The 26,672-nt window shown below is 48.4% G+C and overlaps 1 protein-coding gene across 3 annotated transcripts in view; it reads right to left on the bottom strand.

Annotated features, from left to right (window-relative positions):
• TBC1D32 (TBC1 domain family member 32) overlaps positions 1-26,672 on the bottom strand; it is a 327,052-nt gene that overhangs the window by 81,460 nt on the left and 218,920 nt on the right. For all 3 annotated transcript variants that reach the window (XM_030198562.1, XM_030198561.1, XM_030198563.1), the window contains exon 27: positions 19,650-19,775. In XM_030198562.1, coding sequence (XP_030054422.1) covers positions 19,650-19,775 — 126 coding nt within the window. The remainder of the gene's footprint in view (positions 1-19,649; positions 19,776-26,672) is intronic.

Raw genomic sequence — 26,672 nt, forward strand, 5'->3', positions numbered from 1 at the left:
ATGGTCATCGAACAAAGGTGTAAAAGATCTTATGATTATTTACCAGAGTGAAAATGTGAGCATCTAGCTCTGTTGTGGACCAAATTCTACTTATGGCACTGAAAAATTGGTGCTGAAAAACATGAGTGCCAAGCACTATTCTATAAACAGTGCTCTGAGTTACGCCACGATTATTCTACAAACAGAGCTCTGAGTCAGGCCAGGATTATTCTATAAACAGTGCTCTGAGTTAGGCCAGGATCCACAACTAACTTTTAGGCATAAGGATGTACATCAACTGAAACCTAGTGTACATCCCTTTGTCTAAATTACGTACAGATCTGCCATACTCTGTAACACTGCGATCAAATTCTTGGAATGCCCATGACCTGCCCATACCCCTCACATGACCACACCCCCTTTTCAGATCTGTGCACAAGAATTTACATGCACATCTTTACAGAATAGTGCCTAGCAAGATGCACATGGAAATACTAGTTATTGCCAAACAGTGCTGATAATTATTAGTGCCTAATTATCGGTGCTAATTGGTCCATTAGTCAATTAAATTGGGCGTAAGCCCAAATTTGCACATCTCATTTTGTGCACCATATATTGAACCCGGGAGTATATTTCTATCCCCTTCTTCAATCTTGTTTTGATGTTTTTCCTTATGTGTCCAATATTAACATAATGTCTTCTGGATAATGCTGTTCTTCTATACACTATTCTTCACTTTTTTTCCAGTCATTTGCCTTTATTTAGGTCTCCCTTTATATAAGGGAGTGCTTTTTTTGTAGGAAAAAAAGGTACCGGTACTTGTTATGAGTGGGGTCACCACCTATGGCAGCCACACCCACAGTAGCCACATCCATTATACCAGCCATGGCGCATATAAGCAGTATCATTGAAAATACTATACCAGTATAGGAGAAAAAAATAACTTGTGACTTTTTTCATTATAAATAATTTATGTAAGCTGTTACAGCTCCAATATACCCAGTGCAAAATAAGACTGCAGATATAAATTCTCAAATTGGACATCTTTCAAACACTAAAATGAAAATAAAATTACTTTTTCTACCTTTGTTGTCTGGTGACTTTGTTTTTCTGATCATGTTGGTCCCAGTCTCTGATTCTGTTGCTATCTGTTCCCTTAACTCCGTTTCCAAGGCTTCCTTTCCATTTATTTCTTTACTTTCCTCCTTTCTTCTTCATTTCTAGCCCTACATCCATAGGTCCTCCGCGGACTTGACTGAAGGAGGTATAGAGTGGATCCAGCTTTTGCCTATTTTACCCATGTGCAGTTTTTCTCCTCTTTTTCCTTTCCCTCATATCGTCAGAAAGCATCTTCTCCATCCACGTTCAGCATTTTCCCTCTCTCCCTCCATCTATGTCCAGCATTTCAACTCTTTCCCCTCCATCCATGTCCGGAATTTCTCCTCTCTCCCCTAATTCCATGTGCTTCTCCTTCTCTGTCTTCCCTCCCCTCCATCCATGTTCAGCATTTCTCCTCTCTGCCTCCACTCCATCCATGTGCATCTACTTCCTCTGCCTTTCCTTCCCTCCAACATTTCTCCTCTCTTCCCTGCCCTCCACTCCATCCATGTCCAGCATTTCTCCTGTTTCCCTCCCCATCCATGTGCATCTCCTTCCTGTCTTTCATCTCCTCCATCCATGTCCAGCATTTCTCCTGCCCTTCCCTCCATCCATCCATGTCCAGCAACTCTCTCTCCCCTCCCCTCCTAACCATGTCCAGTTTGTCCTCTCTACCCTGCCCTCCCCGTCATGTCCAGCGATTCTCCTTTGCCATCCCTTCCCATGTCCAGCGATTTCTCCTCTTTCCCCTGCCCTCCCATCCATGTCCAGTGACTCACCACAGCCTCCACCTGCCCCCCTTTTCAGCCCCTATTCAGTTCGAGTACCAACCCCAGTCCTACCTACCTGCCCTTAGCTCCACCACAGCACTGCTTTCTGTTCCTGCCGCCCCGCATTTAAATCTTTTATTATTTTTTTCTTGAAGTCACAGTGCCAGCGGCAGCATTAGTGAAAGCAGCAGGCTCGCCTCCTCCAGCCTTCCCTTCCTTCTCAGTGTCCCGCCTTCCTATGATGTAGTTTCCTGTTTCCGTGAGGGCAGGACAAATGCTAGAGGTAAACTGACAGTAATCGTGGCTAGATTGAAGCCATGGACATTTACACCTACTTGGGAGCATATGTAAATATTAGTCCATAACGTTAAAGTATAAAACACAACTTTGCCCTTCCCTCCACCCACACTCCACCCCAAAACATGCAGGTCACATGTCATGTGTAATTCCTGGGGTAATCCCTCACATAAGGCTCCTGACATAAAGCTCTCTGAAATATTGTTGTTCAAACCTCTTCGCTGCATTAGCCTTCTGCATATGGCTTGGACTCTGTCAGTACAGTTTCTACATTTTATTAAATTTTCCTTCATTTCTGTTGCATTGTCAGTATATGCCAGACTGCAATATTTACATCTGTCAATTCCTGGGTCTTTACTATAATGGTGCTACACCTTTTTTTTTTTTTACTGATTAGGCATTATTACGACTTCAACATGGCAACTATTACCAAATATACCCAAGTTTTTGCAAACTCATCTAGTTTCTCCAGCGACGAAAAGAAATGACACTGCTCTATATAGAGTCCATTCAGAAAGCTGTCCTAAAAAGTGGTTGGCACTGCTGTCAGCGTGTGGGTTTACCACACGTTGCGGTGACTTTTAGCACGGTAGTAAAATGGCTGCATTTGCTATACCCCCCATTAATGGCCACATGCTAATGTCCCAATTAGTGTGTGCCAAAAAACAGAAAGGCAGTCGATCCGCAAGATCCAAGATGGGAAGTGACAAAAGCAGATCAGTGGTAGATATTCAAACTTTTATTCATGTAAAATAGCAATCTCCTTGCATCAACCGACAATGGCCGTGTTTCGCCCAAAAAGGGCTGCCTCAGGGGCTATCTTGTGGTTTTTACTGGCAAACACCTATAAGGAATGTCAGCAAAACTGTTGACAGTATCTTCGTTGGGAAAAAAACCCAGCACAAACACAATTGTAGAGGTGTGGTCCTTACAACTCATAAAATGGCGTATACAGACTCCTCTCACTATCGCTAGAAAAAGGATGCAAGAAGATTGCTATTTTACATGAATAAAAGTTTTAATATCTACCACTGATCTGCTTTTGTCACTTCCCAATTAGTGTGTGGCCATTACCACCACCTGTTTATTTGGCGGTATGGGCTCCCATGTTACTTCCGTACTAATCAGGCAGCAAGCGGTAATGTGCCCACGCTAACCGATTAGTGCAAGGCACGCATCCCACCCTGAAAAAATATTCTTTAGCACGGGATTAATGCACGCTGAGTGGCGCACTACCATGATGCACTACCGCAAGGACACCTCAGTATGTCCCACGGAAGTGCTTTTTAGCGAATGGTAGCCATGCACTAGTGCTACAGTGGCTTAGTAAAAGTGATCCTATACTATTCATTCTTTAATTAAAATAAAAAATAAACAGTTTTAGTCCTGGTTTTGCTTTCAGTTGCAGTCAGAGATGAAAGAATTATTTTAGGGGCCTTTTTAGTAAAGCGTAATATGCTAAGTGCCACATGGCCCATAGGTATAAATAGGGTGCACATCATTTAGGGGTCTTTTTACTAAGCCATGTAAGCGTCTACGCGCACCCAACGCGCACCAAAATGGAGTTACCACCCGACTACCGCGTGGCTCTTGCGATAATTTCATTTTTGGTGCGTGTCCGATACGCGCGTCTGAAAAATATTTTTTATTTTTGGGCACGCGTAATGGACACGCATAGGTCATTACTGCTCTGTTACCACGTGAGTCTTTACCACTAGGTCAATGGCTGGTGGTAAGGTCTCAGACCCAAAATGGAAGCATGGCAATTTTCATTTTGCTGCACGTCCATTTTTGGTAAAAATAAAAAAAAGGCCTTTTTTACAGGCATGCTAAAAAATGGATCAGTGCGCACCCAAAACCCACGCTTACACTACCGCAAGCCATTTTTCAGCGTGCCTTTGTAAAAGGACACCTTAGTGCATGCTAAGGTGTAGTGAAAGGGCCCCTAGTTTTTCCTTTAAAAAGGGCATGCACAGCCACTCAGGTGAATTTCAAACTTGATTTTTCATTTAGTTTACCATGTGAGTGCATTTTCCCTCTTGTTTACAAATCAGTAAAAAACAGATATACTCTCTCATACTCTTCTCCTCAGGGTAATCATCTCATCTGAAAACACTTGCCAGGCTTGCCTACTACTGAACTGGCATACATTCATAGCTACAAATGAAATTTAAGAAACATTATGGGTTTTTTTAAATTAAATAGATGTAACAAACAGAGAAATGAGTCTCTGTAGTTAGTAAAACCAGGCAGCAGTGACAACCCAAAGAGGTACACCAAAACTACAGAAGTCCACAAGATTACTTTATTAATATCCAGCGGTATACTCAAACTTAGGGCAGTGGTTCCCAAACCTGGTCCTAGAGGCACACCAGCCAAGTCAGGTTTTCAGGATATCCACAATGAATATTCATGAGAGATTTGCATGCACTGCCTCCACTGCATGCAAATCTCTCTCTTAAATATTTACTGTGCATATTCCGAAAACCAGCCTGGCTGAGGTGCCTCCAGGACCAGGTTTGGGAACCACTGATACAGGTGATAAAAATAGCTAACACAGCCATGTTTTGATGAGAATGCCTGCCTCAGGAGTCCGAAACTCACTACATACAGCCAGTGGCGGGAAAAGAATATATATAGAGATAAGAAATCACCAAGCTGGTTATAGCTGCCTGAACTTTGTAAAGCCAGCATGATGATTTCTTAGCTTTATATATAATCTTCTGTAGTTGATATTTTCCCTCTACAGGCAATCAGTTCTGGACTCATGAGGCAGACATTCTTGCCAAAACGTGGCCACATTGGGTCTTTTCATCACTAATATTATCAACTTTGATTACACAGCTAGATAAGCCCATTTATTGGATTGCTGAGGGGATCTTGCCTGGGGCTTAGGCAGCCATTGGCAGGAATCTTCTTGTTGGTAAACAGAGGACAAACAGAACAATTTCAAGGCAGGTTTAATATTATGTAACAGGTTCTATACACACTGACCTATGATGCTGTGGGCAAATTCACCTCCTTAACTCCTGCTGGAGTCTATAAGCCCACCAAGGAGACACAGATCATGAAGATTAAATCCATAAGACAAGGCATCCAGGAATATAATACAACTAGTAAAAAAGGCCCGTTTCTGACAGAAATGAAACGGGCGCTAGCAAGGTTTTCCTCGGAGTGTGTATGTTTGAGTGTGTGTGAGAGTGACTGTGTGAGAGAGAGTGAATGTGCGACTGTGTGTGTGTGTGTGTGTGTCAGAGAGTGAGTGTGTGTGTGAGAATGAGAGCATGTGGCAGGTTCCCTCCTCCCTCCTACTTCCAGGGTCTTCCCCCCCACATCGGTCTGTCTCCCAGTTGCAGGGGGTCTCCCAGTTGTAGGGGGCCCCTCCCTCCCTGTTGCAGGGGGATCCCCCTCCCTTTTTGGCAGTTGCAGGGTCCGGGCACAGTTTTTCTGAGTTGCAGGGTCGGGGCCCCCAGTCCCTTTTTGGCAGTTGCAGGGTCCGTCCTCCGGTTTCCCAGTTGCAGGTGCCCCCCGCCCTCCAGTTTTCCCAGTTTCAGGGTCCCCCCTCCCTCCCTGTTTGCCAGTTGCAGGGTCCCCTGTCCTTCCCTCCCAGTTGCAGGGTCTGTCTGTGTTCCCCCTCCTTTTGTTGTGGACGTTTTTTCACATGGAAGAACAATTTAAAAACGAAAATGTGAAGCAGCAGCTCCAGGTTTGGCTTCTGGAAATCAAGAGTACTGGCCCTTTAACAAAAGCCCTTAACAAAGAAGTCCCACCCCCTCCGGTGTGTTGCATGTATTATTGATAAGGTGATCCCAGGAGGGGGCGTGGGCTGAACAAGTTCGCCGCCAAGTCTGGATGTTGATCGATCTTTACTTTTTGCAGCAGTTCTGCTTTCGGTGAGTGACTTCCGTTATTAAGAGCAGGGGGAAGGCGGAGATTGAAGAGTTAAAGTGTATGTTTGTTAAATGTTTAGGGTTTGCAAACTTCTGTGCACAGTTGAAGAGGCTGTGGAAACCTTGCAGCAATCTTAGATCCTAAAACCTGGTACAGCTGTGACAGTGAAAGAATCCCAGCATTTCAATTGAAAGATCCAGAAGATGAAAAGAGTTTTGAGAGATAAGGGGGGGTGGGATTGGATTTTGTCGCCGTGGCTTAGCTTCAGCCATGACCGCTGGAGTCTGTTGTGCGTTTCTGCTCTTGGTGCCTCTGTTCCACGCTTTTGAAGGTGAGTGCTTCTTATACGATAAGAGGGTGGACGGGGAGTGCAGGCAGGCAGCCGCAGAGCAGCGGGGAGTCGAGTAGGAGGGCGGGGGTCCATTGGGCATTTCGTGGTGGACGGTGGGTGAGGGGATCAAGCAGTGACTCGGGAGAGGGGAGGGAGAGAGCAGTCGGCGGCGGGTGGAGAGGGGAAGGTGCATCCTTGGGGGGGGGGGGGGGGAGAGAGAGGAGGTGGCATTACCTTACTGCTCCCTTCCCGTACCGTTTCTTTGTTTCATCGTTGCTCGACCGTCGATGTAATCGTTGCTCCGTGGACGTCCTCACGTGCGACGCGAGGGCGTGACTGACAGAGATGGACAGATACTCAGTTGAGAGGCTTCACCATCACGAACGCCACAAACCCTTCACGGAAGTCGATGGAGCTGGAGTGGCTTCATTAGAACGTTGGGCTCGCGAATTATGTCCGGAAGGGGCGTGGTTGAGGGCGGGTGTATGAGTGAGAGTGAGAGTGAGTGGTGCTGACAGGCTACAACACTACAGGGCTTCACTGTTTCCCTGCTACACTGTGAGCTTCAGTGAGCTTCAGAACTGGAGGTGAGCTTGAGCTTTATTATATTAGATAAGGCTAGTTAGCATCTGAAATATACAAAAAGGAATCCAAGGCTGGCTAGAATCTGAAAACAAGGCTAGCTGGAATATGAGACATGGACATAGAGAGGGAAAGTATATAAAGGATCCTCTACCAACTAGCAAGCATAAAAAGAAAATTCTTAAACTTAACAAAGTTTTTTACCGTGGTTGGGAAAAAAACGGCATTTTTTAATGGGGCAGTAAATGGCCAGATTGGCTGTCTGTCCTTATATATACCAGCATCAAGCTGGCCCTGACAGCCTTTCAAAATTAAAACACCCCATTGAAAAGAAGAGAATGACAAGGCAGCTGATCATACTGGACAATGTCATGAAGATGTCAAGGCACCAAAAGACGGGCAGAGCACAACAGACAGAGGCACATTACTCTTCGTTATCTTAATATCACTCAATACTGTATGCCCTCTTGGGCAGGGAAATAACTTGTGTACCTAAATAATGTAACTCACCTTGAACCCGGATTAAATGCATTTCCCCTTATTTATGTCTTAAGCAATCCTCTCCTAGTTTTAAATCTCAGCTAAAGACATAACTTTTCCCTAGCTTTTCCTGATGTCTGATCCTGGGATTTCTTTTTACTGTGACTTAATTTTGCCGCTATGTACCTAAGACAGCTCCAAGCAACCTATTGTCCTTTTCCTCCCCTGTTTATCCCTTTTGTTGGCTCTGTAATCTTTCTTTATCCTGTTATCCTTTTGTGCTTTAGCATATCTTATAGACACCCAACAAAAATCAAATACGATTTGTTTGGCACAATATCCCTCTGGTACAAATATAATGTTTTGGATTCTGTAGCATGCTGTCTTGTAGATTCTTTACTATCCTTTCCCTCAGAAAAACCTTTATTAAATTTTCTCACCACTGAGGTCAGACTAACAGGCCTATAGTTTCCAGAGTCCTGTCAACTACCATTTTCATAAAGAAGAACAAGATTTGTCTCTCTCTAGTCATATAGGACAATGCCTGTCTCCAAAGATCAAATGAACTGAGCATTCTACAGACCTACCAGAACCTGAGTTTCCTTAATATCCTTGGATGTATTTCATCCATCATAAATAATAAAAAGGATTATTTTTCTAAGAAGCACATAAACTACTGGACTACTTAATCACTCAGGAGAAGATATTCAGTCAGCAATGGAGAGCACTTTTTTTTTAGCCACCAGTGGCGTTATTCTTGGATATTCAATGCCAGGCCATGTCCGGACACTGACAATGAATATCCGGGTTTATGCCGCTGGCTCTGTCTTATGCGGTTAAGTGGACATCGCATAAAGATAAGACTGAGTTTCATACGGTCTGATTTGGCCGTTTAGACAGGGCCAGATTCTATTTATGGTGCCTAGAAAATCCGCGTGGAAAACATTTCCGCTGAAGTTACATCACATGAAGATAGCTATGACTGAGTTTCATATGGTCTGATTTGGTCACTTAACTCAGACAGGGCCAGATTCCATACATGGCGCCAAGAAAATCCACATGGAAAACATTGCCACCTAAGCGTATTCTATAAGCAGTGCCTATATTTAGGTGCGGTAAATAGAATATGTTTAGTTGTTATGTTAGGGGCCCTTTTACTAAGCCACGTAAGTGTCTATGCATGTCCCAATGTGCGCCAAAATGGAGTTACTACCCAGCTACCGCGTGGCTCTTGTGGTAATTTCATTTTTGGCATGCATCCGATACGCACGTCCGAAAAATAATTTTTATTTTCGGACACGTGTATCGGACACAAGCCAAGTGGCATTTGACACGTGTAGATCATTATCGCCTAGTTACTGCGTGAGTCTTTACCACTAGGTCAATGACTGGCAGTAAGGTCGCAGACCCAAGATGGATGCGCAGCAATTTTGATTTTGCCACATATCTATTTTTGGCAAAAAAATGTTTAAAAGCCTTTTCTTACAGGAGTGGTTAAAAAATGAATCAGCACGTGCCCAAAACCCACGCCTATACTACTGCAAGCTATTTTTCAGCGCACCTTTGTAAAAGAACCCTTAAGTGCCTAAAACTACACGCCTCCATTTACACCAACAAAAATGTGGTGCAAATCCCGGCGCATAGATTTAGGCTCAGAGGGCCATATTCTATAACAATGCACATAAAAATTTGGAACGCCCACAAAACGCCCATTTCCCCAACCATAACCACACCCCCTTTTGCCTGTGTGCATTAAAATTTAAGCGCAGTGCATTACAGAATACGCTTAGCGATTTGTGCGTGTAAATTCTAATTATCATTTCATTGCTAACAATGCTGATTGGCTTGTTAAGCCATTTAAGGGTCCCTTTTACTAAGCTGTGTAGTCAACCTATGTGCGCCAATTTGGAGTTACCGCCCGGCTACCCCGTGGTCCTTGTGGTAATTTCATTTTTGGCTATGTGCGTCTGAAAAATATATTTTTTATTTTCTGGATCGAATCAGCTAAGCGCATCAAGTGGCATTTGACACTCATAGGTCATTATCACCCGGTTAATGGGTGAGACCTTACCGCTAAAGTCAATGTCTGGCGGTAAGGTCTCAGACCCAAAATGGACGTGCGGCAATTTTGAGTTTGCCCCACATCCATTTTCGGCAAACTTTTTTTAAAAAAGCTTTTTTTACAGACGTGCTGAAAAATGGATCTGCATGTGCCCAAAACCCGCGCCTACACTCCTGCAGGCAATTTTTCAAAGCACCTTAGTAAAAGGACCCCTAAGTTACGCGCGTTGTTACAGAATATGTTTCGATTTAGGCACAGAATGCTAGGCAAGCTACATGGAATCCAGGGGTTAAGTACTGAATATCGTCATTTAACCGCAGAAGTGCTGACTCCGTCCAGAAAATAGCCAACTTTCAATTTCGCAGTCTGTGGTAACATTCAGTGGCACTAACCAATTAAGTGCTGCTGCATATCAGTAGATAGCCTTGCACAAGCAATTTAAGTTGTCAGGAGTCTCTCCTGGCTGCTTAAATCACTTTGAATATCGACCTCTTAATAGAATTGTTGCTGGCAAGGTGTAATTCCAACCCACCCCGCTTAAATACATGAAAACTAGGATTTAAACATTTTTTTTATAATATGAAACATTGTTTGAAGTTGCCTACAGCTATAATCTGGAGCGTTAGCCTGGCCTAACCTAAAAATGATAATGTGGTCCAGAGATGCTGTGGTAAATAAAAAAAAAAAAAAAATGACTGGGCACCATCTGGGTCAGTGACAAGCAAGTATTTGATGAAATCTGTGGCTGAAACTGCCATATCTTCAACTGAAGAACAGCAACCCTTGCAGTCACACAAACAAGTCAAACACAGCGAGGGTGACAAATGATGGGAACAGCAGACGATGTTCAACATATTGAAGCTTTATTACAACATCTGAGACTCAACACAAGTCATGTTTTAGCCAAAAGGCCTTCCTCAGGAGTCTTCTATTGGATGTATCAAATTCTTAGATGGCCTCTATAAAATACACGTGATGTCTTATGCCTTGCTTCTAGAACTCCACAAAAGGATCGTGAACAATAGAATGCTATGCAATGTCGAGTCTTGGATGTTGCAATAAAGCTTCAATATATTGAACATCGTCTGCTGTTCCCATCATTTGTCACTCTCGCTGTGTTTCACATATTTTCGACTGACACACATATACAAAAATGGACAGTATAAAGACAAGTGGGTAGTGCATGATCAGAAAGACTGCGCTCAGAAGCAATTGTTTTTCTCAGCAGACTTTTCTTATAACTTAACAATGGCTGAACAGATTGAAACAATGATATATAACAAAGATTTTATATGAATCATAAAGATGAAGTAGAATAACAATACCTGTAAGAAACAAGGAACAGTTTTACTTTACACAGAAGGACTGATAATGGAAGAGAGGCTAAAAGTTGGTCCTTAGATACAGTATAACTGAAAAACTTATATCTGGTTGAATAAATTAAGAAAATAAACTTTGCAAACAGAAATTGAAAAGACAAATGGCTTTCCAGTACAAATATACTAGGCACCAACACCAATGTGTAGTCTGAAATTCAGAAATGAGAGAAGAACTGGCAACAGCAGAAGCAAAAATTAAACATCCATAGATCTTATGGACAGAATATTAATTGATTTTCATACTATGTAATTAACTTACACTTTTGTTCCTTGTAATTGCTATTAAATGAGAGGTAATGATCAAGGGAACTTCAACCTGAATGATAAAGTATAGCACATCTCACAGTTCAGCAGAGAATTTGTCTCCACAGAAGATGATTATTTACTTAACTCAATGATGAAGTCATCAGAAGTGGTGTCCTATAGTATGTAGTACTTTCAAACAAAAACTCCTTTGATCAATACAACATATCAGAACTAGTATAATTTAGATGTACAACTGAGAGAAGCACAACAAATAAAAACTCTAGGCCCCTGAATATACTCAGAGACATTCCCCATATACTTGCAGAAAATGACACACACGGAATCAGAAAATATAAGAAGAAAAAAATTACCCCCCTCCATTCAGCCCACTACAGCCGATATCTTTTTAAAATACTGGCAAAAAAAAGCTGAATATTCAGCTGTAGCACCTGGACAGTGGATGCCGCTGAATATCTAGATACTGCAGTGAATACCTGGCATGATCTGGATAACGGTGATATTCAGTTACTATCCATAGAGCATATCTGGATACATTTATAGTAAAGAGGAAAACCACTGCTACCAGATAACTTTAGTCTTTGCTCCAACTATGCTTTCAGACAGCACCGCTGGACATCATTTTCAGTGGCATTTATCTGGCCAGATAAATGCTTTTAAATATTAACATTTGTGTGATTAACCACATCATAGAAGGAACAGAGAGGAAGAAAATAAAACCTACACATTATAGATTGGCAGAGACAGAAATGAGAATAAGGAAAATAATAAAGTAAAAATAACAAATGAAGAAATCACTTAGGGGCCCTTTTACTAAACTGCGTTAAGCGCTAATGCATGCATAATACGGAAAAAAAGACGATCCAGCAAGCGTGTTCGCATTACTGTGCATTAACATTATAGTGCAGACTTAATGTGGGAGAACATAGAGCTCCTGAATTAATATTTTTGCAGATCTCAAATGCTAATAAAAAAAATTAGCACAGGACCTACAAAAAGAAAAAGAAAAAAGCCCCATTGGGCTTGGCTGACGGGAAAAGTCCCATGTTAAAACGTGCTAAGTTCACTTCTTAACACATTTTGGGCCCTGTTTACTAAGCTGTGCTAGCAGTTTTAGTGCGTGCTAATGCTAGAGACACCCATATGGGTGTCTCTAGCAGCGTGCACTAAAAACACGCGCCTGCAGCACGGCTTAGTAAACAGGGCCCTTTAAGTTGCTAAAGAAAAGATTTTTTAAATAATGGGCTTATTTTTCAGCTGACATGGTCAGTGGAATAAGTTAAGTGCTGCTGCTTATCTTATTCCGTATAATCAGTGCCACTACCCAGATAATTAGTAACAATGAATATACATTTTGAGACATGACAGTGTTGGCCCTATCCAGATGAGTCCTGGTGCTGTTTCAGCTCATTCCCTGACCCAGATCTTTTTTTTTAATCTAGATAATATCCCGCTATTTAGCCATTTAAATGGTCAGATATCATTTGAATAACTTTTTAAAATATCCAGATTGGGGAGTTATCTGTTGGCCAACTAGAATATTGCAAATACAAATCAAAGCAAATACATGAAAAAAAAATATCTTTAAGAATCAAACTAAGAAAAAATCCAAAGGAGACAATACCCTGAGCACACCATCATCTAGAATAAATCTATAATTTCTAGAAAGGGTTTCAAAGTATGGCTGCATGGTTTAAAATTTGATACAGTCATATGTCACAGATACTGTAGATGTAGGTTGGCCCTTGAAAAATTATAGCATGCATTACTAACACTCATGAAACTGCTGTCAAATTTTTGACTATTTTTCATTCTGTTAAACGTAGAAAGTCCGATTTACAAAGGTTTTCTCTTATTCTGTATCTATGGGGGGAGGGGAAATACTACAACTACTACTATTACTACTATTTAGCATTTCTATAGTGCTACAAGGCGTACGTAGCGCTGCACAAACATAGAAGAAAGACAGTCCCTGCTCAAAGAGCTTACAATCTAATAGACAAAAAATAAATAAAGTAAGCAAATCAAATCAATTAATGTGAATGGGAAGGAAGAGAGGAGGGTAGGTGGAGGCGAGTGGTTACAAGTGGTTACGAGTCAAAAGCAATGTTAAAAGAGGTGGGCTTTCAGTCTAGATTTAAAGGTGGCCAAGGATGGGGCAAGATGTAGGGGCTCAGGAAGTTTATTCCAGGCGTAGTGTGCAGCGAGACAGAAGGCGCGAAGTCTGGAGTTGGCAGTAGTGGAGAAGGGAACAGATAAGGTAAAATTATGTATAATCATACCTGATAATTTTCTTTCCATTAATCATAGCTGATCAATCCATAGACTGGTGGGTTGTGTCCATCTACCAGCAGGTGGAGATAGAGAGCAAACTTTTGCCTCCCTATATGTGGTCATGTGCTGCCGGAAACTCCTCAGTATGTCGATATCAAAGCTCCATCCGCAGGACTCAGCACTTAGAGAATTACACCCACGAAGGGACACTCTGCCCAGCTCACCACCGCCGAAACGGGGGAGGGGAATTAACCCAGCTCATCCCCACACAAGTGGGGGAGGGGAATCCGTCCAGCTCATCCCCGCGGAGCGGGGGAGGGACACCACACCCGCCGATGCGGGGGGATCTGGCTTATCCTGCAACCGCAACCGCGGGAGGAGCTGACTGACCCTAACACCGCCGAAGCGGGAGGGGTACAAAGCTGCCCTACAGCCGCACGAAGCGGGAGGGAGTGCCGGCAGAATTTATGTCTCAATCCAGCCCCGTAAAACGGAGGGGAGAGGAATGCAGCAGCTCACTGTAACACAAAGTCGTCTCAACTCTTGAAGAATCCAAGTGAAAGAAGAACTTGAACACGAAGTCCTCCTGAAGTAACTGAAGGCTAAACTTGAACCTAAAATTCAACCAGAATATAAACAGTACAGATATCTGGGAGGGGCTATGGATTGATCAGCTATGATTAATGGAAAGAAAATTATCAGGTATGATTATACATAATTTTACCTTCCATATCATCAAGCTGATCAATCCATAGACTGGTGGGATGTACCGAAGCAGTACTCACCCAGGGCGGGACATAGAAATCCCTGACCTCAACACTGAAGCTCCAAACCGGGCCTCCGCCCGTGCAGCCACAGTCAAACGGTAATGCTTGGAGAATGTATGAGCCGAAGCCCACGTTGCCGCCTTGCATATCTCTTCCAAGGAGACGGATCCTGCCTCTGCCATCGAGGCCGCCTGAGCTCTCGTGGAGTGAGCCTTCAGCTGGATAGGCGGCACCTTCCCCGCGGCCACATAAGCCGCTGCAATGGCTTCCTGGACCCATCTTGCCACTGTAGGCTTAGCAGCCTGCAGACCCTTACGAGGACCTGCAAACAGGACAAACAGATGATCCGATTTCCGGAAATCATTGGTCACTTCCAAGTAACTGATGATGACTCGTCTCACATCCAGATATTCAAGAGCGGAGTACTCCTCTGGGTAGTCCTCCCTACGAAAGGAAGGGAGACAGAGCTGCTGATTCACATGGAAGCGAGAACCAATCTTGGGCAGGAAGGAAGGCACTGTGTGAATAGTCACTCCTGCCTCAGTGCACTGCAGAAAAGGCTCTCGACATGAGAGCGCCTGGAGCTCGGAAACTCTTCTGTCTGAAGTGATAGCCACCAAAAAGACTGCTTTCAACGTCAGGTCTTTCAGAGATGCCCTCGACAAGGGTTCCAAAGGCGGCTTCTGCAATGCTCTTAGCACCAGGTTGAGATTCCACGCAGGCACCACTGAGTGCAGAGGAGGGCGCAGGTGATTAACTCCCTTGAGAAAGCGCACCACCTCTGGCTGCGAAGCCAGGGAAACACCCTTCAGGCAGCCCCTGAAGCAAGCCAGAGCCGCTACCTGGACTTTAAGGGAACTGAGCGACAGGCCTTTCTCCAGACCTTCTTGCAGGAACGCCAACACTGAAGAAATTGGAGCAGTGAAGGGAGAAAGTGAGCCTGCTTCACACCATGCTGCAAAGATACGCCAAACCCTGGCGTAAGCAGTAGAAGTAGAGCGCTTCCTCGCTCTCAGCATAGTGGCGATGACCTTGTCTGAGAAGCCCTTCTTCCTCAGACGCTGCCGCTCAATAGCCAGGCCGTAAGACCAAAGGGAGAGGGATCCTCCATCACCACGGGACCCTGATGTAACAGGCCCTGCTCCACTGACAGCCGCAGAGGATCGTCGACTGAGAGCCTGATCAAGTCCGCATACCAGGGACGTCTGGGCCAATCCGGACCCACCAGGATTACCCTGCCGGGATGCTTTGCCACCCGGTCTAGCACCCTGCCCAACATGGGCCAGGGCGGGAACACATAGAGGAGCTCTTGTGTCGGCCACTGTTGGAGAAGAGCATCTACTCCCAGGGATCGAGGGTCCCGTCCTCTGCTGAAAAAGCGCGGCACTTGGCCATTGGCCGATGACGCCATCAGATCTAGGCTCGGCTGGCCCCAGCGCTTCGTGATGTCCAAGAACGCCTGAGCAGATAGTTGCCACTCTCCGGGCTCCAAGGTATGGCGACTGAGAAAGTCCGCCTTGACATTCATGACTCCGGCAATGTGGGCCGCTGAAAGCTGCTCCAGGTTCGCTTCCGCCCACTGGCAAAGACTCATAGCCTCCTTGGCTAGAGGGGCGCTCTTGGTACCTCCCTGGCGGTTGATATAGGCCACAGCCGTGGCATTGTCCGACAGGACCCGTACAGGCTTCAACACCAGTACCGGGACGAACTCCAATAACACCAACCGAATGGCTCTGAGTTCCAGGAGGTTGATAGACCACTTGCCTCTGCAGGAGAGTAGAGCCCCTGCGCTGTCCTTCCCAAGCAGTGGGCTCCCCAGCCCATCAAAGAGGCATCTGTCGTGACGACAATCCACTCCGGGGTCACCAGAGGCAATCCTGCAGACAACTTGTCTGTCTGCGTCCACCAGCTCAGCGCCTTGCGCACTGCTGGGTCCACGGGAAGGCGCACAGCATAATCCTCCGACATCGGAGTCCAGCGCAGCAGCAGAGATAGCTGTAGTGGTCTCATATGAGCCCTGGCCCAGGGCACTACTTCCATCGTGGCCGTCATGGAGCCCAACAGCTGCACGTAGTCCCAAGCCCGAATAGGAGAGGCTACTAGGAACTAGTCCACCTGAGCCTGAAGCTTGACAATCCGATTGTCTGGCAGGAACACTCTGCCCACTTGGGTGTCGAATCGAACTCCCAGATACACCAGGGACTGAGTCGGGCGCAGCTGGCTCTTCTTCCAGTTGATGATCCATCCCAGGGAGCTCAAAAGAGCAACTACCCGGTCCATAGCTTTGCCGCACTCTGCATAAGAGGGGGCTCGGATCAACCAGTCGTCCAGATAAGGATGGACTTGTACTCCTTCCTTTAGCAGGAAGGCCGCTATGACCCCCATTACTTTGGAAAAGGTCCGCGGAGCAGTAGCCAACCCGAAAGGGAGGGCTCTGAACTGGAAGTGTCGTCTCAGGACTGTAAAACGCAGAAAGCGTTGGAGAGGAGGCCAGATGGGAATATGCAGGTACGCTTCCTTGATGTCCAAGGAAGCCAAGAACTCTCCTGCCTTCACTGCCGCTAGAACAGAGCGGAGAGTCTCCATGCGAAAGAGCCTCACTTTCCAGGCCCGATTGACCCCTTTGAGGTCGAGGATAGGCCGGACAGAACCTCCTTTCTTTGGAACCACAAAGTAAATGGAGTAACGTCCCTTGCCAATCTGATTTTTTGGCACCGGAACGACCGCACCCAGGCGGATCAGGTTGTCCAAGGTCTGCTGCACTACCACAGCTTGACCGGAGACTTGCAGGGAGGGAGTACAAACCCGTCTCTTAAGGGTTGGCAGAACTCTAGCTTGTAGCCGTCTCTGATGACTTCCAGCACCCACGCGTCTGAAGTTATAGTGGTCCACTCGCCCAGAAACGAGGACAGCCGTCCTCCAATCTGCACTGGGGCGTGGACCAAGGCCCCGTCATTGGGTACGAGACCCTGGGGGAGGACCGGAGGGAGCACCTCCGGGACGGCGGTCTCTGCGAAAGGAATGCTGCTTGGGGGAGAAATTCCTCTTGAAGGAAGAGGGGGCAGAGGAACCCGACTTGCCCGGGCGGTACCGATGGGCTTCCTGCAACCGTCCTCTGGAGGTATCGGTACGAGTACTAACCCGAGCCCTGACCTCTGGTAATTTCTTGCCCTTAGACGTGCCGAGATCGGTCACGATTTTGTCCAGCTCGACCCCAAAGAGCAGCTTGCCTTTAAAAGGCAATCTAGCCAGGCGGGATTTAGAGGCGTGGTCAGCAGACCAATGTTTCAGCCAAAGCCACCGCCGCGCAGAGACTGTCTGAGCCATGCCTTAGCTGAGGCTCTCCAGACATCATACAGCAAGTCTGCCAAATAGGCTAAGCCCGATTCCAGGGCCGGCCAATCAGCCCTCAAGGAATGATCCGAGGGGGAAGCCCGCTGCACCATAGTCCGGCACGCCCTGGCCACATAGGAGCCGCAAACTGAGGCCTGCAAACTTAAAGCAGCTGCCTCAAAGGACGACCTTAAGGCCGCCTCCAATCTTCTGTCTTGGGCGTCCTTTAGGGCCGTGCCACCTTCCACCGGCAACGCCGTTTTCTTAGTCACCGCAGTGATTAAAGAATCCACGGTAGGCCACAGATAGGCCTCACGTTCACTCACAGCCAAAGGATAGAGGCGGGACATAGCCCTAGCCACTTTAAGGCTCGTTTCCGGGACATCCCATTGAGCCGCAATTAAGGTGTGCATGGCATCATGCACGTGGAAGGTTCTAGGCGGGCGCTTCGTCCCCAGCATAATGGCAGAGCCAACAGGGGCTGAGGGAGAGACGTCCTCCGGAGAGGAAATCTTCAAAGTGTCCATGGCCTGTAACAACAGGTTGGGCAAATCCTCTGGGCTAAAAAGCCGCGCTGCAGAGGGGTCATCCGCTCCATCCGAGCGGGGATCTATCTCCTCCAAGGAATCCGCAAAGGATCGTTGGGAGACCTCAGACACGCTGCCCTCATCTACATCGGAGGAGACAAAAGTCCTCCAAGGCCTGGAAATCAACCCGAGGGCGTTTACCTCTGGGAACCTCAACCTCTTTATCAGAAGAGGGAGCAGGGGCAGCGTTTTGCATGAGGAAAGCCTGATGCAGCAGCAAAACAAACTCGGGGGAGAAACCCCCCAGACTGTGCACTTCCGCAGCCTGGGCAACAGCCCTAGACGCACTCTCAACCGGCGCTCGCAATAGCGGGGGAGAGACATGCTGCGCATCCAAAATGGCGTCCGGCGCGAAACTCCGTGAAGGAGCCGCGCGGGAAGAACGGCGCTTAACTTTAGCCGCTTTTGTGCCGTCGCCCAAATTAAGGGCGTTCATGGCATTAATGTCTCCAACCTCAAGGGCGGCCCCGAAGAAGCCGTCCGAGCCGCGTGGCCGGCCAAGATGGCGGAGGCGAGGAGCGGGGGATGGGCGTTTATGGCGGGAAAAAACCGCCACGCCAGAGGAACGACCGGGACATTCATCGGTCACTAAACTATCACCCATCAAGGGCGAATCAGGTTGTAAAACCCCCGCATCCCCTCTAGAAGCGCTCCAGCGATCCAGGGAGCGACCCTTTGCGCCCTCGCCCTCCGACGCCATTGCCACGAGGAGAAGAATCGGGGGAACCCCCTGCCCGCTATAAAAAGGTAAAATTACCTGCTTGCCGCTCCGAGCTGTAACGAACTGGTGTCCCAGTGAGTAGCTGCAATGAACGTTTAAAGAAACGTCGAATTAAACGCCTTTAAAGACGTTTAAAAATATATATTTTTTTTTTAAACGGAGCCAGCGGGAGGGGGGAGAAAAGGAGGGACCTGGCACCACCAGGTTTGCACTTGCTCAAAAGAGCCCTCAACCCCAGGCCTCAACAAAACCTAAGGATTAGGCTTGGAGGCCTAGCCAGAGCTGCTGCTGTGTGTGACCACCACCTGCTGAGATAGAGAACATACTGAGGAGTTTCCGGCAGCACATGACCACATATAGGGAGGCAAAAGTTTGCTCTCTATCTCCACCTGCTGGTAGATGGACACAACCCACCAGTCTATGGATTGATCAGCTTGATGATATGGAAGAAGGATTTATCCATGGAGCGGAGTGCACGGGAAGGGGTGTAGGGAAGGACGAGTGTGGAGAGATACTGGGGAGCAGCAGAGTGAGTATATTTATAGGTTAGTAGAAGAAGTTTGAACAGGATGCGAAAACGGATAGGGAGCCAGTGAAGGGTCTTGAGGAGAGGGGTAGTATGAGTAAAGCGACCCTGGCGGAAGACGAAATAACCTTAGGCAAACCAAGTAGAAAACATCTTGATACTGTAAAGAGTCATTCAGAAGATGGTGACAAACTTTTTTACTCAAATAATTTTTCTAAAGGTTCAAAAACACTTCTGTATAAATCTAAAACATGTCAATTATTGGAAGAAAAAAATCATTATAATTGTTATTTAAAAAATGTACTTACTATTTCCACTGATGCCATTAGGTTTGATTTTCATTGTTTTATAAAACTGTTTTCTGCAGTTTTCTAACCATCCAGCTTGTCTGTCTGAATTTCCCAAAGATGCTAACAACTTGGAGAGTTCACTATCTGAAAAACAAACAAAAAAACAAAAATAAACAGAAGCTGAACATGTTAATTCAGCTTCTAATGGTAATGTTAAATATTAGGAATATAGTAAACTAGTGGAACCATGCCCGTTTCCTCAACAATGAAACGGGCCCTAGGAAGGCTGTCATGTAAGCTTTTTTTTCTCTCTCCCCTGCCCAGCAATTCTTCCCTCCCCTCCCCTCCATGTCCAGCGATTCTCCTCTTTCCTGCCCTCCCATCCGTGTCCTGCGATTCTCTCCTTTACTGTCCTCCCATCCCATCCACGTCCATAAATTCTCCTCTGCCCTGACCTCCCCTTACTCCCTCCCTCCCCTCAATGTCCCGCGATTCTCTCCTCCCCTCGATTTGTACCTGAACGTTCTCTGGCTGGCTGGCGCTGGCTTCCGTTCCGTTCATAACATCCCTCCTGATGTCAGCTCGCCTCCAGCGTTCCCTTCCCTTTCACTGTTCCGCCCTCTGACGTCATTACGTCTTCACGCGAGGGCGGGACAGTGAGGGGGAATGGAACGCTGGAGGCTGGCTGACGTCAGGAGATGTTACGAACCCAGGCAGCCAGAAATGGAACATTAGAGGTGCAAATTATTATATAGGATGATGCCAGATAAATACCTATATGGTCCATCTAGTCTGCCCATCATATGTTATACCCCTCTAAGCCCTGTTTAAAGTGTGAAGGACAGTTGAATTGTGCTTTCATTCCATCTTCTTGCTATATAGGGATCCTCTGGGTTTGTCCTATGCAATTAAAATAATTCTTTCACAGATTTTGTCTCCACCACCTCCACTGGGAGGGTATTCCAGGCATCCTCTACCCTCTCTGTGCAAAAAACTACTTCCTGATGTTACTCCTAAGTCTACCGCCTCACAACCTCAATTCAAGTCCTCTAGTTCTATTGCTTCCCCATCTCTGAAAAAGATTTGTTGCTATACTAATATCTTTAAGGAAGGAGGCGGGTAGGCAGTATCAGAATGGGAGGAAAAAGAACTACAATATAAGATAAGAAAGATAGGGGTTGCAGAGGGCATAGCTAAGGGTAAACAGAGGTAATACAGGCACACATCAGGGAAGGGGGCGGGCTACCCCAAAAAGCAGAAGAATTAGTTAGTTGAAAAAGCATCTTCAAAAAGGAAAGTTTTAAGGTTGGTTTTAAATATCTGTAAAGTTACAGGTGGTATCATATGTGATGTGTCGAAAAGAAGAAATTAGAAGATGTATTAAGTTTTAATTGCCATATATTAGCCCATAACACAGTTTGCTATTCAAAGAAATATGGTAGGACAAATTAATGAAAGTTCTAATGAAGGATAAAGTGAATGATACATACCTGTAGCAGGTGTTCTCCGAGGGCAGCAGGCTGATTGTTCTCACGACTGGGTGACGTCCGCGGCAGCCCCCACCAACCGGAAGAAGCTTCGCGGGCGGTCCGCACGCAGGGCACGCCCACTGCGCATGCGCGGCCGTCTTCCCGCCCGTGCGTGACCGTTCCCGCCAGTTGAATGACAAGCAAAAGATGAAAACGCAACTCCAAAGGGGAGGAGGGAGGGTAGGTGAGAACAATCAGCCTGCTGTCCTCGGAGAACACCTGCTACAGGTATGTATCATTCACTTTCTCCGAGGACAAGCAGGCTGCTTGTTCTCACGACTGGGGTATCCCTAGCTCTCAGGCTCACTCAAAACAAGAACCCAGGTCAATTGAACCTCGCAACGGCGAGGGTACAACAGAAAATTGACCTACGAAGAACAACTAACTGAGAGTGCAGCCTGACCAGAATAAATTCGGGTCCTGGAGGGTGGAGTTGGATTTACACCCCAAACAGATTCTGCAGCACCGACTGCCCGAACCGACTGTCGCGTCGGGTATCCTGCTGGAGGCAGTAATGTGATGTGAATGTGTGGACAGATGACCACGTCGCAGCCTTGCAAATCTCTTCAATAGTGGCTGACTTCAAGTGGGCCACTGACTCTGCCATGGCTCTAACACTATGAGCCGTGACATGACCCTCAAGAGCCAGCCCAGCCTAGGCGTAAGTGAAGGAAATGCAATCTGCTAGCCAATTGGAGATGGTGCGTTTCCCGACAGCGACCCCTAGCCTGTTAGGGTCGAAAGAAATAAACAATTGGGCGGACTGTCTGTGGGGCTGTGTCCGCTCCAAGTAGAAGGCCAATGCTCTCTTGCAGTCCAATGTGTGCAACTGACGTTCAGCAGGGCGGGTATGCGGCCTGGGGAAGAATGTTGGCAAGACAATTGACTGGTTAAGATGGAACTCCGACACCACCTTCGGCAGGAACTTTGGGTGGGTGCAGAGCACTACTCTGTTGTGATGAAATTTGGTATATGGAGCATGAGCTACCAGGGCCTGAAGCTCACTGACCCTACGAGCTGAAGTAACTGCCACCAAGAAAATGACCTTCCAGGTCAAGTACTTCAGATGGCAGGTATTCAGTGGCTCAAAAGGAGGTTTCATCAGCTGGGTGAGGACGACGTTGAGATCCCATGACACAGTAGGAGGCTTGATAGGGGGCTTTGACAAAAGCAGGCCTCTCATGAATCGAACGACTAAAGGCTCTCCAGAGATGGCTTTACCTTCCACACGATAATGGTAAGCACTAATCGCACTAAGGTGATTCCTTACTGAGTTGGTCTTGAGGCCAGACTCTGATAAGTGCAGAAGGTATTCAAGCAGGTTCTGTGCAGGGCAAGAACGAGGTTCTAGGGCCTTGCTCTCACACCAAACGACAAACCTCCTCCACTTGAAAAAGTAACTCTTTTTAGTGGAATCCTTTCTAGAGGCAAGCAAAACACGGGAGAAACCCTCAGACAGACCCAACGCAGCGAAGTCTACGCCCTCAACATCCAGGTCGTGAGAGCCAGGGACTGAAGGTTGGGGTGCAGCAACGCTCCGTCGTTCTGCGAAATGAGAGTCGGAAAACACTCCAATCTCCACGGTTCTTCTGAGGACAACTCCAGAAGAAGAGGGAACCAGATCTGGCGGGGCCAAAAGGGCGCTATCAGAATCATGGTGCCGTGGTCTTGCTTGAGCTTCAGTAAGGTCTTCCCCACCAAAGGTACGGGAGGATAAGCATACAGGAGGCCGGTCCCCCAATGGAGGAGAAAGGCGTCCGACGCCAGTCTGCCGTGAGCCTGTAGTCTGGAACAGAACAGAGGCAGCTTGTGGTTGGTCTGAGAGGCGAAAAGGTCCACCGAGGGGGTGCCCCACTCTCGGAAGATCTTGCGTACCACTCTGGAATGGAGCGACCACTCGTGCGGTTGCATGACTCTGCTCAGTCTGTCGGCCAGACTGTTGTTTACACCTGCCAGGTATGTGGCTTGGAGGAGCATGCCGAACTGGCAAGCCCATCGCCACATGCCCACGGCTTCCTGACACAAGGGGCGAGATCCGGTGCCCCCCTGCTTGTTGGTGTAATACATTGCAACCTGATTGTCTGTCCGAATTTGGATAATTTGGCAGGACAGCCGATCCCTGAAAGCCTTCAGTGCGTTCCAGATCGCTCGGAGCTCCAGAAGGTTGATCTGCAGATCCTTTTCCTGGAGGGACCACAGACCCTGGGTGTGGAGCCCATCGACATGAGCTCCCCACCCCAGGCGAGATGCATCCGTCGTCAGCACTTTTGTGGGCTACGGAATTTGGAATGGACGTCCCAGGGTCAAATTGGTCCGAATGGTCCACCAGAGCAGTGAAGTGCGGCAACTGGTGGAGAGGCGGATGGCATCTTCTAGATTCCCGGTGGCTTGGAACCACTGGGAAGCTAGGGTCCATTGAGCAGATCTCATGTGAAGACGAGCCATGGGAGTCACATGGACTGTGGAGGCCATATGACCCAGAAGTCTCAACATCTGCCGAGCTGTGACCTGCTGAGACGCTCTGGTCTGCGAGGCCAGGGACAAGAGGTTGTTGGCCCTCGCTTCGGGAAGGAAGGCCTGAGCCGTCTGGGTATTCAGCAGAGCTCCTATGAATTCCAGAGACTGGGTTGGCTGAAAATGGGACTTTGGGTAATTTATCACAAACCCCAGCAGCTCCAGGAGTTGAGTAGTGCACTGCATGGACCGGAGGGCTCCTGCCTCCGAGGTGTTCTTGACCAGCCAATCGTCGAGATATGGGAACACGTGCACTCCCAGCTTGCGTAGATACGCCGCCACCACCACGAGGCACTTTGTAAACACTCGTGGGGCAGAGGCGAGCCCAAAGGGCAGCACACAATACTGAAAGTGCCGTGCGCCCAGGCGGAATCTGAGATACTGTCTGTGAGCTGGCAGTATCGGGATGTGAGTGTATGCATCCTTTAAATCCAGGGAACATAGCCAATCGTTTTTCTGAATCATTGGCAGAAGGGTGCCCAAGGAAAGCATCCTGAACTTTTCTTTGACCAGGAATTTGTTCAGGCCTCTCAGGTCTAGGATGGGACGCATCCCCCCTGTTTTCTTTTCCACAAGGAAGTACCTGGAATAGAATCCCTGCCCTTCCTGCCCGGGTGGTACGGGCTCGACCGCATTGGCGCTGAGAAGGGCGGAGAGTTCCTCTGCAAGTACCTGCTTGTGATGGGAGCTGAAGGATTGAGCTCCCGGAGGACAATTTGGTGGCAGGGAGGCCAAATTCAGGGCGTATCCGCACCGCACTATTTGGAGAACCCACTGGTTGGAGGTTATGAGAGGCCACCTTTGGTGAAAAAATTTTAACCTCCCTCCGACCGGCAGGTCATCCGGTACGGACACTTTGAGGGCGGCTATGTTCCCGTGGATCCAGTCAAAAGCCCGTCCCCGGCTTTTGCTGTGGAGGCGCAGGGGGCTGCTTAGGCGCACGCTATTGACGAGAACGAGCGCGCTGGGGCTGTCCCTGTGCCTGGCGAGGCCTTCGGGCCGGCTGGGTGTACCTACGCCTTGCAAAGGAATAGGGCGCAGCCTGCTGGGCCCGGGAAAAATGTCCACCTGCTGAGGTGGATGCTGAAGGCGCCCGGTGGGAGAGCTTGTCGAGGGCGGTTTCCCGCTGATGCAATTGGTCCACCAGCTGCTCGACCTTCTCACCAAAAATGTTATCCCCCCGGCAAGGGACGTCGGCCAGTCTCTGCTGGGTGCGGTTGTCCAGGTCAGAGGCACGCAGCCATGAGACCCTGCGCATCACTATACCTTGGGCCGCAGCACGAGATGCCACGTCACAGGTGTCATAGATACCCCTGGACAGGAACTTTCTGCATGCCTTCAGCTGCCTGACCACCTCCTGATAAGGCCTGGACTGCTCCGGCGGGAGCTTATCGACCAGGTCCGCCAGTTGCTTCACATTGTTCCGCATGTGGATGCTCGTATAGAGCTGGTATGACTGGATGCGGGTCACGAGCATGGAGGATTGGTAGGCCTTCCTCCCAAACGAGTCCAGAGTGCGAGACTCCCGCCCCGGAGGCGCCGAGGCGGTACCCCTCGAACTCCGTGCCCTCTTGAGAGCAGAATCCACGACCGCCGAGTCATGGGGCAATTGTGGCCGCATTAACTCTGGGTCCGAGTGGATCCTGTACTGGGACTCTGCTTTCTTGGGGATGGTGGGATTAGTTAATGGTCGCATCCAGTTCCGAAGCAGTGTCTCCTTGAGGACATTGTGCAGCGGTACCGTGGTGGACTCTCTAGGTGGTGATGGATAGTCGAGGACCTCGAGCATCTCAGCCCTCGGCTCATCCACAGAGACCACGGGAAAGGGAATGCAAATAGACATATCCCGCACAAAGGAGGCAAAAGAGAGACTCTCAGGGGGCGAGAGCTTTCTCTCTGGTGAAGGCGTGGGGTCCGAGGGGAGACCCGCAGACTCCTCTGAGGAGAAATATCTGGGGTCCTCCTCTTCCCCCCACGAGGCCTCTTCCTCGGTATCGGACATGAGCTCATGTAGCTGAGTCCGGAACCGGGCCCGGCTCGACGTCGAGGCCCCAAGGCCTCGGTGTCGTCGAGCGGTGGACTCCCGCGCCGGCGGGGACGAAGCTCCCTCCATCGACGTCGACGGGGACTCCACCTGCGTGGCGGTCGAGACCGGCGCCGCAAGCGGGGGCGGCGTCGACAGCCTCGGCACCGGGCTAGAGCTCGCCGGCGCCACAGTCATCGGCGCCGAGGGCGCAAGCACCCCCGGCGCCGGCACAGCCTGGCGCATCAGCCCTTCCAGGATCCCCGGAAGGATGGCTCGGAGGCACTCGTCCAGGCCCGCTGTCGGGAAAGACGTGGGGGCCGGTAGAGGCATCGGTGCCGGAAGCTGCTCGGGTCCAGGAGACTGCACCGAAGTGCTGGGACTCTGACGTGGCGGTACCTCCACCACTGAGGGGGACCTCTCCTCTCGACGCGGACGCTTCGGCGTCGACTCCTCTCCGGTACCGAGAGCCGGATGCGTCGAGGGCGACCGGTGACGGTGCTTCTTTGCCTTCTTACGGTGCCCGTCACCGGTGCCGGGTGGTATGGAGGAGGAGGAGGTCGATCCCCCTCGGTCCCGAGGAACCGGGTCAGACAGGGTTCGGTCCCGAGGGCCACGGGCTGAAGGAGTGACCGGGGCCGACTGCCCACGCGGTCTCTCACCTCTACCCTCATCGGAGGACCGGCGGGCCGACGGGACCTGTTCTCCTGGGGTCGATGCCATCGATGCCGATTTTTCGGGCATCGATACCGGTACCGAAGGACCGGGCGTCGATACCGATGCCGTCGAAGTCGAGGGGCCGGCGCAAGTTCCAAAAAGACGGTCCCGCAGAACTTGCCTCGCAACCTGAGTCCGTTTCCGGAGACCGAGACACAGGGAACACAACTTGATATTGCGCTCCGGCCCGAGGCACTGGAGGCACCAAGCGTGGGTGTCGGTCTGCGAGATCGGCCGGCCGCACCGACCACACTTCTT

This window comes from Microcaecilia unicolor, chromosome 3, assembly GCF_901765095.1.
Source record: "Microcaecilia unicolor chromosome 3, aMicUni1.1, whole genome shotgun sequence".
Classification (NCBI taxonomy): Eukaryota; Metazoa; Chordata; class Amphibia; order Gymnophiona; family Siphonopidae; genus Microcaecilia; species Microcaecilia unicolor.